Source organism: Leptodactylus fuscus, chromosome 3 (assembly GCF_031893055.1).
Source record: "Leptodactylus fuscus isolate aLepFus1 chromosome 3, aLepFus1.hap2, whole genome shotgun sequence".
NCBI lineage: Eukaryota > Metazoa > Chordata > Amphibia > Anura > Leptodactylidae > Leptodactylus > Leptodactylus fuscus.
Window position 1 is genome coordinate 22,764,991 of NC_134267.1, and position 17,694 is coordinate 22,782,684.

Sequence of the window (17,694 nt, forward strand, 5' to 3'; positions counted from 1 at the left end):
TAGCCGTAATCTGAAGGCATTGGATAGCACTAGTACATTATATGATGTATTACTTGAGCACAGTATGGCGGTATTTACATAGGCATTGCATAGCATTATTATATTATGCAATGTGTTACTTGAGCACTGTATGGCGGCATTTACATAGACATTGCATAGCACTGATACATTGCACAATGTGTTACTTGAGCGCAGTATAGCAGTATTTACATAGGCATCATGTGGCACTACTTAGGCACTTGTTATTTATCTAGTGTATTGTGGTGTGTCTGTATAGTACTGATAGCTAAGTAAATGTAAGGGTATGATATTTGATATTATATTGGTCATTTTAAGCACAGTATGACGGTATTTACTTAGTCTACTTAAGCACTAAGAGCTTTATTATTTTCACAGTATATGGTGACAACACCCTATAGCGTTGATAATAAAGAATCTATATAATGCTGTATGATGGTATTTACATATTGACTATTAATGCATTACACTATTTATTTGAGCACTGTATGGCGGTATTTAATTCCATTGCGTGTCAGTATTTAGGCAATTATTTCATAGTCTATGATGGTGGCACTGTATAGTGTTGATATATAGAACACTGCATGAAGCTTATATTTGGCTGTTGTGTTAATTTTGAACATAGTATGACGGTATTTATTTAGACATTGTGTGGCACTACTTAAGCATCAAGAAAATTACTATTTTTGCCGTACGTGGTGGCAACACCATATAGCATTGATATTTCAGCAATTGTATGCTGTTGCTATTTAGACGTTATGGTGATACTTTGATAAAACTGTATGATTTTTATTTGCATTATTTGGGTACTGTATGGCGGTATTGTAGTTAGGCATTGTGAAGCACTGCTTAGCCACTTATTTTTGCAGTGTATGGTGTGTGACACTGTATAGTATTGATATTTGGGCAACTATATAGAGCTGATATTTGACTCTTATGGGGGAAACATTTTAGCACTGTATAACGGGATTTTTCAGAAATTGCATTGGGATCAGAGGTGTAACTACCATGGTAGCAGTGGAAGCGGCTGCCACAGGGCTCGGGACATTAGGGGGCCGGTGACAGAGGCTACCGCTGCATTTTTGTTTTTTTTTATTAGGCCATTACTGCTGGAGTCACTCCAGCTGGTAATGGGCCCTATTTACTTACCAATCCTGGCTGGGCTAGGATCAGTAAGTGACACCGCGGGCCCCACAAAGGCTATCAATATACTCGGGGGTCTTTGCAGACCCCTGAGTATAATGATCGGAGGCCGGAGAGAGGTAAGAAACATAAAAAACACTGTTACTTACCTCTCCAGGCTCCGGGCAGGCCTCAGCTCAGGCCTAGTTGTCTGATGTCTCTGACATCCCAAGACCCCGGCCTGCATCCCGGGTCATGAGACGTCCGACATCATTGAAGAAGGCCGACAGCATAGGGGCCGGGGGACAGGTAAGAAACAGTAGTTTTTTTATGTTTTTATTCCCCCGAGTCTCCGATTATTATACTCTGGGGTCTGAAAAGACCCTAGAGTATAATAATTGTTGATGGGTGTCCACAGTGGGACATAATACTGTGTGCAGGGGCCACTATGGAGGATAATACTGTTTTAAGGGGCCACTATGGGGCATAATACTGTGTGCAGGGGCCACTATGGGGGATAATACTGTGTGCAGGGGCCACTATGGGGCATAATACTGTGTGCAGGGGTCACTATGGGGGATAATACTGTGTGCAGGGGCCACTATGGGACATAATACTGTGTGCAGGGGCCACTATGGGGGATAATACTGTGTGCAGGGGTCACTATGGGGGATAATACTGTGTGCAGGGGCCACTATGGGGGATAATACTGTGTGCAGGGGCCACTAAGGGACATAATACTGTGTGCAGGGGCCACTAAGGGACATAATACTGTGTGCAGGGGCCACTATGGGGGATAATACTGTGTGCAGGGGCCACTATGGAGCATAATACTGTGTGCAGGGGCCACTATGGGGGATAATACTGTGTGCAGGGGCCACTATGGGGGATAATACTGTGTGCAGGGGCCACTGAGGGACATAATAGTGTGTGCAGGGGCCACTAAGAAACATAATACTGTGTACAGGGGCCACTATGGGGGATAATACTGTGTGCAGGGGCCACTGAGGGACATAATACTGTGTGCAGGGGCCACTATGGGGGATAATACTGTGTGCAGGGGCTACTAAGGGACATAATAGAGTGCACAGGAATTCGGAGGAGGGGGTCGGTCAAGGTCTTCGGCGTAGGTCGGGGGGGGGGGGGGGGGGCATGTCAAAAGTTCGCCACGGGTCCCCGCCATTCCGGATTCATGTTATATTTATGGATTGCATTGTAGCGTTATTGTATGATTGAAGTTAAGGCGGTTTTGATATGGAGCTATTATTTGTTCCAAGACATGGCGGTGTTATTTGGGCACTATCCTGCAGCGGCTACGTGAGCACTATGTGGTATGTTTAATTGCATTACACCAGTGTATTCGGCAGGGATCCAACTGCTTTAGGTTACAGTGACCTCACAGCATAATAAAATGGATTTACAAAATCAATGCTGGCTGCAAAAGGACAGGACAATGGAGACTCCTAAAAATAAAAAGTAATTGAACCACAAAAATTATTCTGCCCAGATGTATATAACAAATTAGCAGAGAAAGCGCATTGACATCACCTGCCCCAAATATAGGAAATGTATTCATGTTATAATAGGAGTGAACTGCCGAGGAACAATCCCTCATTATATGTTACTGAACGGGAAGAAGAGCAGAGAGCAAAAGACAATTATATTAAAGAAAAGCAAAACAGAATCCACATCGATGCCAAAGATTAACACAACGACATTAATATAACAAAAAGTAATAACGCCCGATGTGCCCATAACAACAACTTAACCATGAAAGTCACATTCTCTATTCAGTAACTAGAACATTCTACATGTAATATATGTTCTGTATTATTTAGATGAAATGTCAAATTATATATGCAAAATATGTAATCAACATAAAAAGATAAATCACTGTGTTAATGTATTATATTACTTATCCTGTGTGCAGCTCCACTGTATTACTCCAGAGCCGCGCTCACTATTCTGCTGGTGCAGTCACTGTGTACATACATTACATTACTTATCCTGTACTGATCCTGAGTTACATCCTGTATTATACTCCAGAGCCGCGCTCAAGTCGCAGCCTCTTCATAAACCAGACTTACCTTGTGTCTGTCAAACCAATTATTAAGTCTGGCAGGCAAAACACCAGTCTTCAAAAGTCTGCCCCACTAAGTACATATATTACATCACTTCAATTCAATTCAATACAGCCAACAAAAACGGTTGACCCATTGTTTTAGAAGGTTCACTTCTAATTCTCTAATCTAGAGAACATATTGACTCTCGATGTGCTGCTACTTGTATTACCTTTGATCAGTTCAACTGTTACAAAAAAGACAAAGACTCAGTGGATCAGATCTTTGTAGAGGGTCTGACATATTGTTGGCTTGAAATGAGAATTTTCGATTTTTCATTACATAACATTATAACACTAGAAAGGTGAGGCAATTTTTTTTTGGAACAAAGTGTAATTTCTCTCGCCAGTTTCCAAGGATAAGCCTCACATTGTAATAATAACAATATCAAATAACAGAATATGGTTTTGCAAACAAAACAACCTGTTTTCAGAAGAACAATAATAAATTCAATAAAGTTGGAACAATTTCAATGCAAATACCATTCCTGAGAGAGAGAATTGTGTTACAAAGAGCCTTGAAAATATTGAAATAGGAAATAATAAAAAAATATTTAGCAGGAAACTATAAAATCTCAGGGAGTCAAAACTACAAGGAAAGGAGCAACAGAAAAAACTATAACTACTATAATACTGCCTACTATATACAAGAATATAACTACTATAATACTGCCTACTATATACAAGAATATAACTACTATAATACTGCCTACTATATACAAGAATATAACTACTATAATACTACCTCCTATGCACAAGAATATAACTACTATAATACTGCTCCTATGTACAAGAATATAACTACTATAATACTGCCTGCTATGTACAAGAATATAACTACTATAATACTGCTCCTATGTACAAGAATATAACTACTATAATACTACTCCTATGTACAAGAACATAACTACTATAATACTACTCCTATGTACAAGAATATAACTACTATAATACTACCTCCTATGTACAAGAATATAACTCCTATAATACTGCTCCTATGTACAAGAATATAACTACTATAATACTACTCCTATGTGCAAGAATATAACTACTATAATACTACCTCCTATGTACAAGAACATAACTACTATAATACTACTCCTATGTAAAAGAATATAACTACTATAATACTGCTCCTATGTACAAGAACATAACTACTATAATACTACTCCTATGTAAAAGAATATAACTACTATAATACTGCTCCTATGTACAAGAATATAACTACTATAATACTACTCCTATGTACAAGAATATAACTACTATAATACTGCCTCCTATGTACAAGAATATAACTACTATAATACTGCTCCTATGTACAAGTATATAACTACTATAATACTACCTCCTATGTACAAGAATATAACTCCTATAATACTGCTCCTATGTACAAGAATATAACTACTATAATACTGCCCCTATGTACAAGAATATAACTACTATAATACTGTTCCTATGTACAAGAATATAACTACTATAATACTGCCTCCTATGTACAAGACTATAACTACTATAATACTGCCCCTATGTACAAGAATATAACTACTATAATACTGCTCCTATGTACAAGAATATAACTACTATAATACTACTCCTATGTACAAGAACATAACTACTATAATACTACTCCTATGTAAAAGAATATAACTACTATAATACTACTCCTATGTACAAGAATATAACTACTATAATACTGCTCCTATGTACAAGAATATAACTACTATAATACTGCTCCTATGTACAAGAATATAACTACTATAATACTACTCCTATGTACAAGAATATAACTACTATAATACTGCCTCCTATGTACAAGAATATAACTACTATAATACTACCTCCTATGTACAAGTATATAACTACTATAATACTGCCTCCTATGTACAAGAATATAACTACTATAATACTACTCCTATGTACAAGAACATAACTACTATAATACTACTCCTATGTAAAAGAATATAACTACTATAATACTACTCCTATGTACAAGAATATAACTACTATAATACTGCTCCTATGTACAAGAATATAACTACTATAATACTGCTCCTATGTACAAGAATATAACTACTATAATACTGCCTCCTATGTACAAGAATATAACTACTATAATACCACCTCCTATGTACAAGTATATAACTACTATAATACTGCCTCCTATGTACAAGAATATAACTACTATAATACTGCTCCTATGTACAAGTATATAACTACTATAATACTGCCTCCTATGTACAAGTATATAACTACTATAATACTGCTCCTATGTACAAGAATATAACTACTATAATACTGCCTCCTATGTACAAGAATATAACTACTATAATACTACCTCCTATGTACAAGTATATAACTACTATAATACTACTCCTATATACAAGAATATAACTACTATAATACTGCCTCCTATGTACAAGAATATAACTACTATAATACTGCCCCTATGTACAAGAATATAACTACTATAATACTACTCCTATGTACAAGAATATAACTACTATAATACTACCTCCTATGTACAAGTATATAACTACTATAACACTACTCCTATATACAAGAATATAACTACTATAATACTGCCCCTATGTACAAGAATATAACTACTATAATACTTCTCCTATGTACAAGAATATAACTACTATAATACTGCTCCTATGTACAGGCATATAACTACTATAATACTGCTCCTATGTACAAGAATATAACTACTATAATACTACTCCTATGTACAAGAATATAACTACTATAATACTGCCCCTATGTACAAGAATATAACTACTATAATACTACCTCCTATGTACAAGAATATAACTACTATAATACTACTCCTATGTACAAGAATATAACTACTATAATACTGCTCCTATGTACAAGAATATAACTACTATAATACTACTGCTATGTACAAGTATATAACTACTCTATATTAGTTCAGTGAATGGATGATTTCTTGTTTATTTTCCTTGCATTGCTCTGTCACTAGCTGCAGGTTATAGCGGGTGTATATACTATGATGTCATATCTCATTCCCATCCAATAATAACATGACTTCTGTTACTGGTATGAAAGCTGTTACTGTTGTGGTGTATTAATTATTTTTTATTTCACGATCTATTCGGTTTTGGTTGTTTTTCTGATGATTGACATTTTGCCAAAACAATCACTTTTTAGATTTTTTATGTAGAAATAAATAAATGAACCCTTTGTGTTTGGGATTAAAGTATTTGTAGAATATACTGTATATAGTCTGGTAAACAATATGGACACACTGCCACCTATGGATGACAATGAAGATTGCAGACATGCTACCTGGCACCTGTATGCACACACCTACAGTTCACATGAACTACTGACACATTACCTACGTTGTATACAGATCTGTATGACAGCAGTAGTCCCCCTGCCCTGGAGACCTGTAGTATAAGTAACATGTGACTGGGGGGGGGACAGAGGCAGCAGACACAGATCTTATCAGCTGAACCTGGTATATCAACCCAACCCCAAAGATAGGCAGATAGATAGGTTAGGGTCACCTGAATCATACAGTGTTTCTGCTTGTGAACCGCTGTCTCCATTTCCAATATTTTGACTTTTTCTTCATATGCAAATGATCTCTTTGGAACAATGGCAGCCTCCTAATTGTTCAAAATTCGTCTTCAAAAATTATCTCAGCAACGGAGGCAGCAATTCACACAGGGAACACAGGGTTTAATTCAGGTGACAGTAACCTATCTATCTGCAGGCTGGGATGCAGTGGCGTAAGTAGGAATGGCAGGGCCCCGTGGCGAACTTTTGACATGGCCCCCCCCCCCAAACCGATGCCGAAGACCTCAACCGACCCCCTCCTCAGAACTCTATTATGTCCCTTAGTAAGCCCTGCACACAGTATTAACCCCAATAGTGTCCCCTGCACACAGTATTAACCCCAATAGTGGCTCCTGCACACAGTATTAACCCCAATAGTGGCCCCTGCACACAGTATTAACCCCAATAGTGGCCCCTGCACACAGTATTAACCCCAATAGTGGCCCCTGCACACAGTATTAACCCCAATAGTGGCCCCTGCACACAGTATTAACCCCAATAGTGGCCCCTGCACACAGTATTAATCCCAATAGTGGCCCCTGAACACAGTATTAACCCCAATAGTGGCCCCTGCACACAGTATTAACCCCAATAGTGGCCCCTGCACACAGTATTAACCCCAATAGTGGCCCCTGAACACAGTATTAACCCCAATAGTGGCCCCTGCACACAGTATTAATCCCAATAGTGGCCCCTGAACACAGTATTAACCCCAATAGTGGCCCCTGCACACAGTATTAGCCCCAATAGTGGCCCCTGCACACAGTATTAACCCCAATAGTGGCCCCTGCACACAGAATTAACCCCAATAGTGGCCCCTGTACACATAGTATTAACCCCAATAGTGGCCCCTGCACACAGTATTAACCCCAATAGTGGCCCCTGCACACAGAATTAACCCCAATAGTGGCCCCTGCACACATAGTATTAACCCCAATAGTATCCCCTGCACACAGTATTAACCCCAATAGTGGCCCCTGCACACAGTATTAACCCCAATAGTGTCCCCTGCACACAGTATTAACCCCAATAGTGTCTCCTGCACACAGTATTAACCCCAATAGTGTCCCCTGCACAAAGTATTAACCCCAATAGTGTCCCCTGCACACAGTATTAACCCCAATAGTGTCCCCTGCACACAGTATTAACCCCAATAGTGTCCCTTGCACACAGTATTAACCCCAATAGTGTCCCCTGCACACAGTATTAACCCCAATAGTGGCCCCTGCACACAGTATTCACCCCAATAGTGGCCCCTGCACACAGTATTAACCCCAATAGTGGCCCCTGCACACATAGTATTAACCCCAATAGTGTCCCCTGCACACAGTATTAACCCCAATAGTGTCCCACTGTGGACATCCATAAACAATTATTATACTCTGGGGTCTTTTCAGACCCCAGAGTATAATAATCGGAGACCCGGGGGAATAAAAACATTTTTTTAAAAAACCAGTTGCTTACCTGTGCCCGGCTCCTAGGCTGTCGGCTGCCGGCTGCCGCTCTTGTCCTGCATTAATGACGTCGGACATCATATGACCCGGGAAGCAGACCTGGGTCATGTGACGTCAGAAACGTCAGACACGAATGAGGGAGGCCGGAGGCAGGATCATGGAGAGGTAAGTAACACTGTTTGTTATATGCTGGGTCTGGTGACAGTAACCTATCTATCTGCAGGGCTGGGGTGATATGCTGGTTCTGGTAACACTAACCTATCTATCTGCAGGGCTGGGGTGATATGTTGGGTCTGGTGACAGTAACCTATCTATCTGCAGGACTGGGATGATATGCTGGTTTTTGCTGCACTATCCCTGTAATGCTCTTTTGTCACATAGGACAAGTCTCTACTCATGTGACTACTATGATATATCCTCCCTACATGATATTATATGTAATCCTACTCTTTGACTCCTATAGACATTGCAGTTCATCTGGAGTTACTGCCTGTAGTGCTCACATATATGCAGTGGCGTAACTAGGAATGGCAGGGCCCCGTGGCGAACTGTTGACATGGGGCCCCCCCGACACCGAAGATCTCGACCGAGTCCCTCCTACACATTCCTGCGTGCTCTATTATGACCAATAGTGGCCCCTGCACACAGTATTATACCCAATAGTGGCCAATGCACACAGTATTATGCCCCATAGTGGCCCCTGTACACAGTATTATGTCCCTTAGTGGCCCCTGCACACAGTATTATGTCCCTTAGAGGCCCCTGCACAGCGTATTATGCCCAATAGTGGCCCCTGCACACAGTATTATCCCCCATAGTGGCCCCTGCACACAGTATTATGCTCCATAGTGGCCCCTGCACACAGTATTATCCCCCATAGTGGCCCCTGCACACAGTATTATGTCCCATAGTGGCCCCTGCACACAGTATTATACCCAATAGTGGCCAATGCACACAGTATTATGCCCCATAGTGGCCCCTGTACACAGTATTATGTCCCTTAGTGGCCCCTGCACACAGTATTATGTCCCTTAGTGGCCCCTGCACACAGTATTATACCCAATAGTGGCCCCTGCAGGACTAAATACTGTCACGTCACCACTGACCACTATACCAGGACAATTGTGGATAAAAAAATCTGGTCACGTGCATTACAATTTAGTAACTCCATGTGCCTCATATTAATAGCAGTTAACCCCATCATGTCCCTCACATTAACCCCTGTGTGCCTCACATAAGAGTTACTGATATGTGAGAGACATGGAGGTAATAATAAAGTATCTTCATTATTATTACTACCCCCATATGTCTCACATATCAGTAACTCTTATGGTGAGACACAGGGGTTAATGTGAGGGACATGATGGGGTTAACTGCTATTAATATGAGGCACATGGAGACAGTTACTAAAACAGAAGTAATCACCCCAAATGCCTGATATTAATAAGTAACCCCAGAATGTATCTGTGTACCTGACATTATTAAGTATAGTAACCCCAGTACGTACCTGTGTATCTTCAGTTTCAGTTTCCTGGAGCAGCTTCTTCTTCCTCTTCTTCTCTTGCAGGACGGCAGGAGCTCGGCAGGGATAAGCCCCGCCTCCTGGGCTCTCCTCAGCCCTCTCATTGGTGGGCAGAGGACAGGCATAGAAAGGGAGGGGAGAGAGAGGGGGAACGTCCTGAAGCGCTGAGAGGAGCCAGACCTGCAGCTCCTGTGTCTCAGCCGTTGCTGCAGCTTCGGGGCCCCCTGTTGGTGGAAAGTATTCCACCACAGGGGGCCCCAATCATTATACTCAGGGGTCCGAAAAGACCTCCGAGGATAATAATAGCAGCGGTAGCAGCTCTCACCGGGCCCCTGATGTCCCGGGCCCTGTGGCAGCTGCCTCTGCTGCCTCCGTGGTAGTTACGCCACTGCATATATGTAATATAGCTCCACCTACTGCAGAGACGATGTATTACATAGACTATTGTTGATTTTCTATAGGTTGAATATAACAATGGATCAGAAGACATTGTTCGGGTTTGGAATCCTTGGGGCCAAGGAGAATGGAACGGACGCTGGAGCGATCAGTAAGTTTTAACCCTTTCTAGAGAAAGTCTGCACTGCAGCTAATGGGAGATTTTCATGATCACGGAGGAGGTTATGAGGAGCACTTTTGGGCCATTTTCCCTTGTTTTCGGTACAGGCAGATTTGAGGACTATAACAAGGTCTTTTACAAGGTGCTAAATATATTTTTCTTAATTTTTCTTCTCCATTACAGTGATTTTCATGTGATGTGATCATGGGAGTGGCGTACTTTATATTTCATGATAATAATTACCCATTTTCTCTCCTATAAGGTCATAGGTCATGGACCTTTACTGACATTTTACTCCAGCAGTTCCTGTGGTTGCCAGTCGCTTGTGGATCACATGATCACCAAAACAGGACCGGGCGGCATCATGGCCAATCAGCAGTCTGCAGCAGCCTCTTCACTGCTTACCAAGCACAGCGCCATACATTATATAGTGGTTGTGCTCGGTATTGCAGCTTAGTCTCAGTAACTTGATTGGGACTGAGCTGTAAATAAGTAACGTCAGTGATGAAGGGGACAACACCCAGGTGCCACTTCTTTGACCTGCACCAATCTGTTATTGACCTTTTCTAAGGATTGGTCATCAATCTTTAAAGTCCAGAAAATCCCTTAACGTTCTGCAGCTCCAACATGTACCGAACCTCATGATGATGGCAAAGTGGAGTCTTCTCTACAAAAGAAATATCAGACAATAGATTGGGTTTTGGTCCTGTGCCTTGACCTTCATCGAGTTATTTCATGGCCTTCCATATGTATGTTTGGAGCTTCTGACCTTCATCCACCCGTCTCCTCCAGGATTCAGACCAGACCCCTAATGAAACCACAGCGGGCGAGGGATCAATGACCAACAAAACTCCTACACTGAAATTACCACAAAGAAGGATGAGACATGGACTAATGCAAATGGAGAAAGTTGCCAGTGTTACTAGTGGCATTTCCAGCCCCTCTGTCCATCCCATCTGTCATGTGGGAGGGGCATAAGACAGATTGAAAGCAAAGCTTTTTACCCACATGAAACTTCAAAAATTGGACACTGAGACCTTGGTCTATCAGTCCAGCAGATCTCTATGTGCCTAAGCCGAGATGTCAGTGCTGACCAATATGGTGTGTCCTGGTGGTTGTGAAAACAATGACAAAGCAAGAGTTGCGGAGAGGTGAAGATCTGCACATATAGTGCATAGTGATCCAGTCTGTACTGGAAGTGACATTGGACGTCGCGTCCCAAATCTAGGGCAGCAGATAGTGAGGCTACAAATCAGCAGAAGTGGTTAACAACGCATTGGGCTACGAGCCAGACCTCCAACTACAAGTGATCCACTGACCTCATGTCACCACTCTCAAATGCTATCATGTTGATAAGCAAGATTGCAATGGAGGCTGGAGAGGAGGTCTATCCTCTACAGTGATGAGTCCTGGAATGGAGGTCTATTCTCTTCATTGGTGAGTCCTGGAATGGAGGTCTATCCTCTTCAGTGATGGGTCCTTGAATAAAGGTCTATCCTCTTCAGTGGTGAATCCTGAAATGGAGGTCTATCCTCTACAGTGATGTGTCCTGGAATGGAGGTCTATCCTCTTCAGTGATGAGACTAGAATGGAGGTCTATCCTCTTCAGTGATGTGTCCTGGAATGGAGGTCTATCTTCTATAGTGATGCATCCTGGAATGGAGGTCTATCCTCTTCAGTGGTGAATCCTGAAATGGAGGTCTATCCTCTTCAGTGATGTGTCCTGGAATGGAGGTCTATCCTCTTCAGTGATGAGACTAGAATGGAGGTCTATCCTCTTCAGTGATGTGTCCTGGAATGGAGGTCTATCCTCTTCAGTGGTGAATCCTGAAATGGAGGTCTATCCTCTTCAGTGATGCGTCCTGGAATGGAGGTCTATCCTCTTCAGTGATGAGTCCTGGAATGGAGGTCTATCCTCTTCAGTGATGAGTCCTGGAATGGAGGTCTATCCTCTTCAGTGATGAGTCCTGGAATGAAGGTCTATCCTCTTCAGTGGTGATTCCTGGAATAGAGGTCTATCCTCTTCATTGATGATTCCTGGAATGGAGATCTATCCTCTTCAATGGTGAATCCTGAAACGAAGGTCTATCCTCTTCAGTGAGGAATCCTGGAATGGAGGTCTATCCTCTTCAGTGATGAGTCCTGGAATGAAGGTCTATCCTCTTCAGTGGTGATTCCTGGAATAGAGGTCTATCCTCTTCATTGATGATTCCTGGAATGGAGATCTATCCTCTTCAATGGTGAATCCTGAAACGAAGGTCTATCCTCTTCAGTGAGGAATCCTGGAATGGAGGTCTATCCTCTTCAGTGATGAGTCCTGGAATGGAGGTCTATCCTCTTCAGTGGTGAATCCTGAAATGGAGGTCTATCCTCTACAGTGATGTGTCCTGGAATGGAGGTCTATCCTCTTCAGTGATGAGACTAGAATGGAGGTCTATCCTCTTCAGTGATGTGTCCTGGAATGGAGGTCTATCTTCTATAGTGATGCATCCTGGAATGGAGGTCTATCCTCTTCAGTGATGAGACTAGAATGGAGGTCTATCCTCTTCAGTGATGTGTCCTGGAATGGAGGTCTATCTTCTATAGTGATGCATCCTGGAATGGAGGTCTATTCTCTTCAGTGGTGAATCCTGAAATGGAGGTCTATCCTCTTCAGTGATGTGTCCTGGAATGGAGGTCTATCCTCTTCAGTGATGAGACTAGAGTGGAGGTCTATCCTCTTCAGTGATGAGTCCTGGAATGGAGGTCTATCCTCTTCAGTGATGAGTCCTGGAATGGAGGTCTATCCTCTTCAGTGATGAGTCCTGGAATGGAGGTCTATCCTCTTCAGTGATGAGTCCTGGAATGAAGGTCTATCCTCTTCAGTAAGGTGTCCTGGAATGGAGGTCTATCCTCTTCAGTGATGGGTCCTGGAATGGAGGCCTATCCTCTTCAGTGGTGAATCCTGAAATGGAGTTCTATCCTCTTCAGTGATGTGTCCTGAAAAGGAGGTCTATCCTCTTCAGTGATGAGTCCTGGAATGGAGGTCTATCCTCTTCAGTGATGAGTCCTGGAATGGAGGTCTATCCTCTGTAATGATGAGTCCTGGAATGGAGGTCTATCCTCTTCAGTGATGAGTCTTAGAATGGAGGTCTATCCTCTACAGTGAGGATTCCTGGAATGGAGGTCTTTCTTCTTCGGTGATCTCCCCTTTAATAGGTCAAAAAGATACAAAAATGAGTCACAAAATCTTGAAGACTCTCACAGTAATACATGTTACATTCACCTCTGTATGTCATGTAGTTGTTTCCACCATTAGGGTGCATTCACACTGAGTAAACGCTAGCTTATTCTGAACGTAAAACACGTTCAGAATAAGCGGCGTCTAAAGCAGCTCCATTCATTTCTATGGGAGCGGGGATACGAGCGCTCCCCATAGAAATGAATGGGCTGCTTCTTTCACTCCGTGCAGTCCCATTGAAGTGAATGGGGAGTGCCGGCGTATACGGCAAGCTCTGCTCATGCCGGAGCATACACGCCGGCACTCCCCATTCACTTCAATGGGACTGCACGGAGTGAAAGAAGCAGCCCATTCATTTCTATGGGGAGCGCTCGTATCCCCGCTCCCATAGAAATGAATGGAGCTGCTTTAGACGCCGCTTATTCTGAACGTGTTTTACGTTCAGAATAAGCTAGCGTTTACTCAGTGTGAATGCACCCTTATATGTTATTATACTTTGTTTACGATATTAAGGTAGAAAATACTATCTATAGATACAGTCGCCGCTCCGCTCATGCCGTCATTCCGGCGAATATTTCTCTTCCATTAGCAGAGTGTATAAAGTCGACTCTCCTGTAATTATACGACCGCTCCTAGAAATAATTGATATTCTTGATGTGGAAATAATGACTCTCCGCAGATCCGTTGTTGATTTTTCATCAGGCTGTTCACGGTAAATATAATGATACGGTGTAAGCGGTGGAATATGTCAGCCCTGCGCAGTATTAATATGTCTACGGGAAGGTGAATAATAACTGCTTGCAAAAAATCCAATAGTTAAACACAAGCAGGACTGTTCAAGGGCATGAGATTAAACCAGAAATGTGGCATTTTATAACTTTTATCGGCTTTGCTTTATGGACAGTGATCTAAATACTGATGAGGACGGTAAAAATGTGACCTAATTCTGGCCGTGAACAAAATTGTAAATGGTTGTGCTGATTTGGACTGATAGATGGCGCTGTAGGGTTTTGCATTGCATGTGCTTGAATGGATTTCTCCTTGTAACAGCGCACCACGTGGTCAGGCTTGGTACTGCAAACACAGTTTTAAATTGGAGCAGCAGTTGAACAGTTTTGTGATATAAGATGACCCAGAGCGACACATTTAATGGTCATTAGTCACTAATTTTATCAAATCTGCTAACATAATGCATCACCAGTCTTATGTTGAATGAAAGGAAGCAGATCATCGTACACAAATTCCAATATATAAATGACAAACTCAGGTCAGCTCCCCATAACAAGCTCACTACTGCTACATCTATAGCAGGGATCTGACATTATCAGACTTTGGCCCCTCATGTATCATGTAAGGTTTTTTTTCTAAATGTAGCACTTGCAATACCAAAGCCGACCTCTCGGTGTGCTAGAGTGTAGGATATCAATGACTGAATCAGAAGATTTAGAACTGATGCGCCACCTAGTGGTCAAATTTAAACTAATTTTTTCCAGTATTTAAAATATTTCTCTATTCCAGATCACCCCAATGGGAGCGAGTCCGACCTGACGTAAGGAAAAAGCTCAACGTGGAGAGGAATGATGGAGAGTTCTGGTATAAACCATTCATATTATTCAAGCATTGACTCCGTTATTCTAGGATTAATAGAGTTGCTCACTTTGTATAACCCTCGCTCAGTTAAAGGAAACCTGCCATAAGGACTGACCCCTGTAAATCCGTGCCATGAAAAGTATTTGCCCCCTTTCATTTAATTTTAGTTCCAAATCTCAAACCTCATTTAATGTAATCACGATATCTATTGAGGATATAAAAAGGTCCTAAGTCTTCAGGTATTAAGTGGTTAATTTTCCTGCAGCGCCTCCGCAGGAGAAGCAAAGCATTACACCATGTCCAACGCATAAATAAAGGGAAATGAGAGACCTAAGATGGGTCAGGATCAGTGAGGCACGGGGGGAAGTAAGGGGTTAAAGGTAACGCTAGTATACAAAGTTTGGAGTCTGGGCTTTAGCGAGCCATATATTGCAGTAGTTTTGTAATGACAGACATGGCGAGACTATTCTCAGTGCTATAATGTACGCTGCAATATTAGACTTGTGTGGCGGTTTATGTAAGAGCGCGGGCCGCGGGGATCAGTCCTTTACAGCATTCTTATTAATGACCTTCCTACATTACACTATGTTGGGTAATTAACATATAAGAGGATATATGAGCTATAAAGGGAGTCAGAGGGGATGGAGAAGAGAGCAGGAAAATGGCAAATGTGGATAAATAAAAGGTCCTGCGCCCGCACCGTGCTCATAGATCCGAAACTTACAAGTAACATGGGACACAGTGGAAGAGACTTTGGATTCAAGGACTTAAAGGGACTGCCACCAAAACCAGCGTATCAAACTAGCTCAGCAGATAGATAGGTTACTGTTACCAGAACCAGCATATCACCCCAGCCCTGCAGATAGATAGGTTAGTGTCACCAGAACCAGCATATCACCCCAGCCCTGCAGAGAGATAGGTTAGTGTCACCAGAACCAGCATATCACCCCAGCCCTGCAGATAGATAGGTTAGTGTCACCAGACCCAGCATATCACCCCAGCCCTGCAGATAGATAGGTTAGTGTCACCAGAACCAGCATATCACCCCAGCCCTGCAGATAGATAGGTTAGTGTCACCAGAACCAGCATATCACCCCAGCCCTGCAGATAGATAGGTTAGTGTCACCAGAACCAGGATATCACCCCAGCCCTGCAGATAGATAGGTTACTGTCACCAGAACCAGGATATCACCCCAGCCCTGCAGATAGATAGGTTACTGTCACCAGAACCAGTATATCACCCCAGCCCACAGATAAATAGGTTACTGTCACCAGAACCAGCATATCACCCCAGCCCTGCAGATAGATAGGTTAGTGTCACCAGAACCAGCATATCACCCCAGTCCTGCAGATAGATAGGTTAGTGTCACCAGAACCAGCATATCACCCCAGCCCTGCAGATAGATAGGTTAGTGTCACCAGAACCAGCATATCACCCCAGCCCTGCAGATAGATAGGTTAGTGTCACCAGAACCAGGATATCACCCCAGCCCTGCAGATAGATAGGTTACTGTCACCAGAACCAGGATATCACCCCAGCCCTGCAGATAGATAGGTTACTGTCACCAGAACCAGTATATCACCCCAGCCCACAGATAAATAGGTTACTGTCACCAGAACCAGCATATCACCCCAGCCCTGCAGATAGATAGGTTAGTGTCACCAGAACCAGCATATCACCCCAGTCCTGCAGATAGATAGGTTATTATCACCTGAATCATACAGTGCTTTCCCCTTGTGAATCACACTGCTGAGATATCACTGATTTGTCTCTATGCAAATGATATGCTTGGAACAAAAAGGAAGAATCCATTACTCCAAAGAGCTCATTTGCATAATGACAAAAACTGTGATATCTGAGCAAAAGAGGCAGTGATATACGTACAAGGAGAAAATACTGTCTGATTCAGGTGACAGTAACCTATCTATCTGCAGGGCTGGGGTGATATATTTTTCATGGCAGTTCGTATTACCTAGTGATCTGTATCATCTACTTGGACATTGCTAATTCATATTCTTGCCCATAGGATGTCCTGCCCAGATTTCACAAAATATTTTGCTCAAGTGAACATCTGTAACCACACCCCAAGTTACTTAGATTTTGGAAACCCGCAGTACGTCTGGGAGACCACCAGTTATTACAACCAGTGGGTGAGGGGCAACAATGCTGGTGGCTGTAACACTACAGGTTTGTCAAACACTATATGACTATATAAAAAGTTATAAGAACTTAAAAATAGTTTTCCAAGATGTTACATGGATAATATATGAAAGTCCAACAATATCTGATGCAGATTTATCCACAGACCTGTGACTATTGTATTTAGTGTGTGTGCATATTGCTGTGTAAGTGAATAGACTGCCCATTCATCCTGCTGAGCAGTGGGGACCCGATAAAAAACAGAGATGACCTTTATTAGTTTTTTAAATCAGTGAAACTCATAGACATTCTCTGAATAAATTGATATCAGCAAGATAATTTTTGGTAACCAAGTCTTTCTCTCT

General features: G+C 42.1%; 2 protein-coding genes across 2 annotated transcripts in view; both read left to right on the top strand.

The window, feature by feature from the left end:
* LOC142196879 (calpain-13-like) overlaps positions 1 to 17,694 on the top strand; it is a 347,930-nt gene that overhangs the window by 179,507 nt on the left and 150,729 nt on the right. The window lies entirely within an intron of this gene.
* LOC142197154 (calpain-13-like) overlaps positions 1 to 17,694 on the top strand; it is a 71,439-nt gene that overhangs the window by 32,630 nt on the left and 21,115 nt on the right. Inside the window, exons 8-10 of the mRNA XM_075267254.1 lie at positions 10,285 to 10,370; positions 15,118 to 15,192; positions 17,217 to 17,377. Of these exons, the coding sequence (XP_075123355.1) occupies positions 10,285 to 10,370; positions 15,118 to 15,192; positions 17,217 to 17,377 (322 nt within the window). The remainder of the gene's footprint in view (positions 1 to 10,284; positions 10,371 to 15,117; positions 15,193 to 17,216; positions 17,378 to 17,694) is intronic.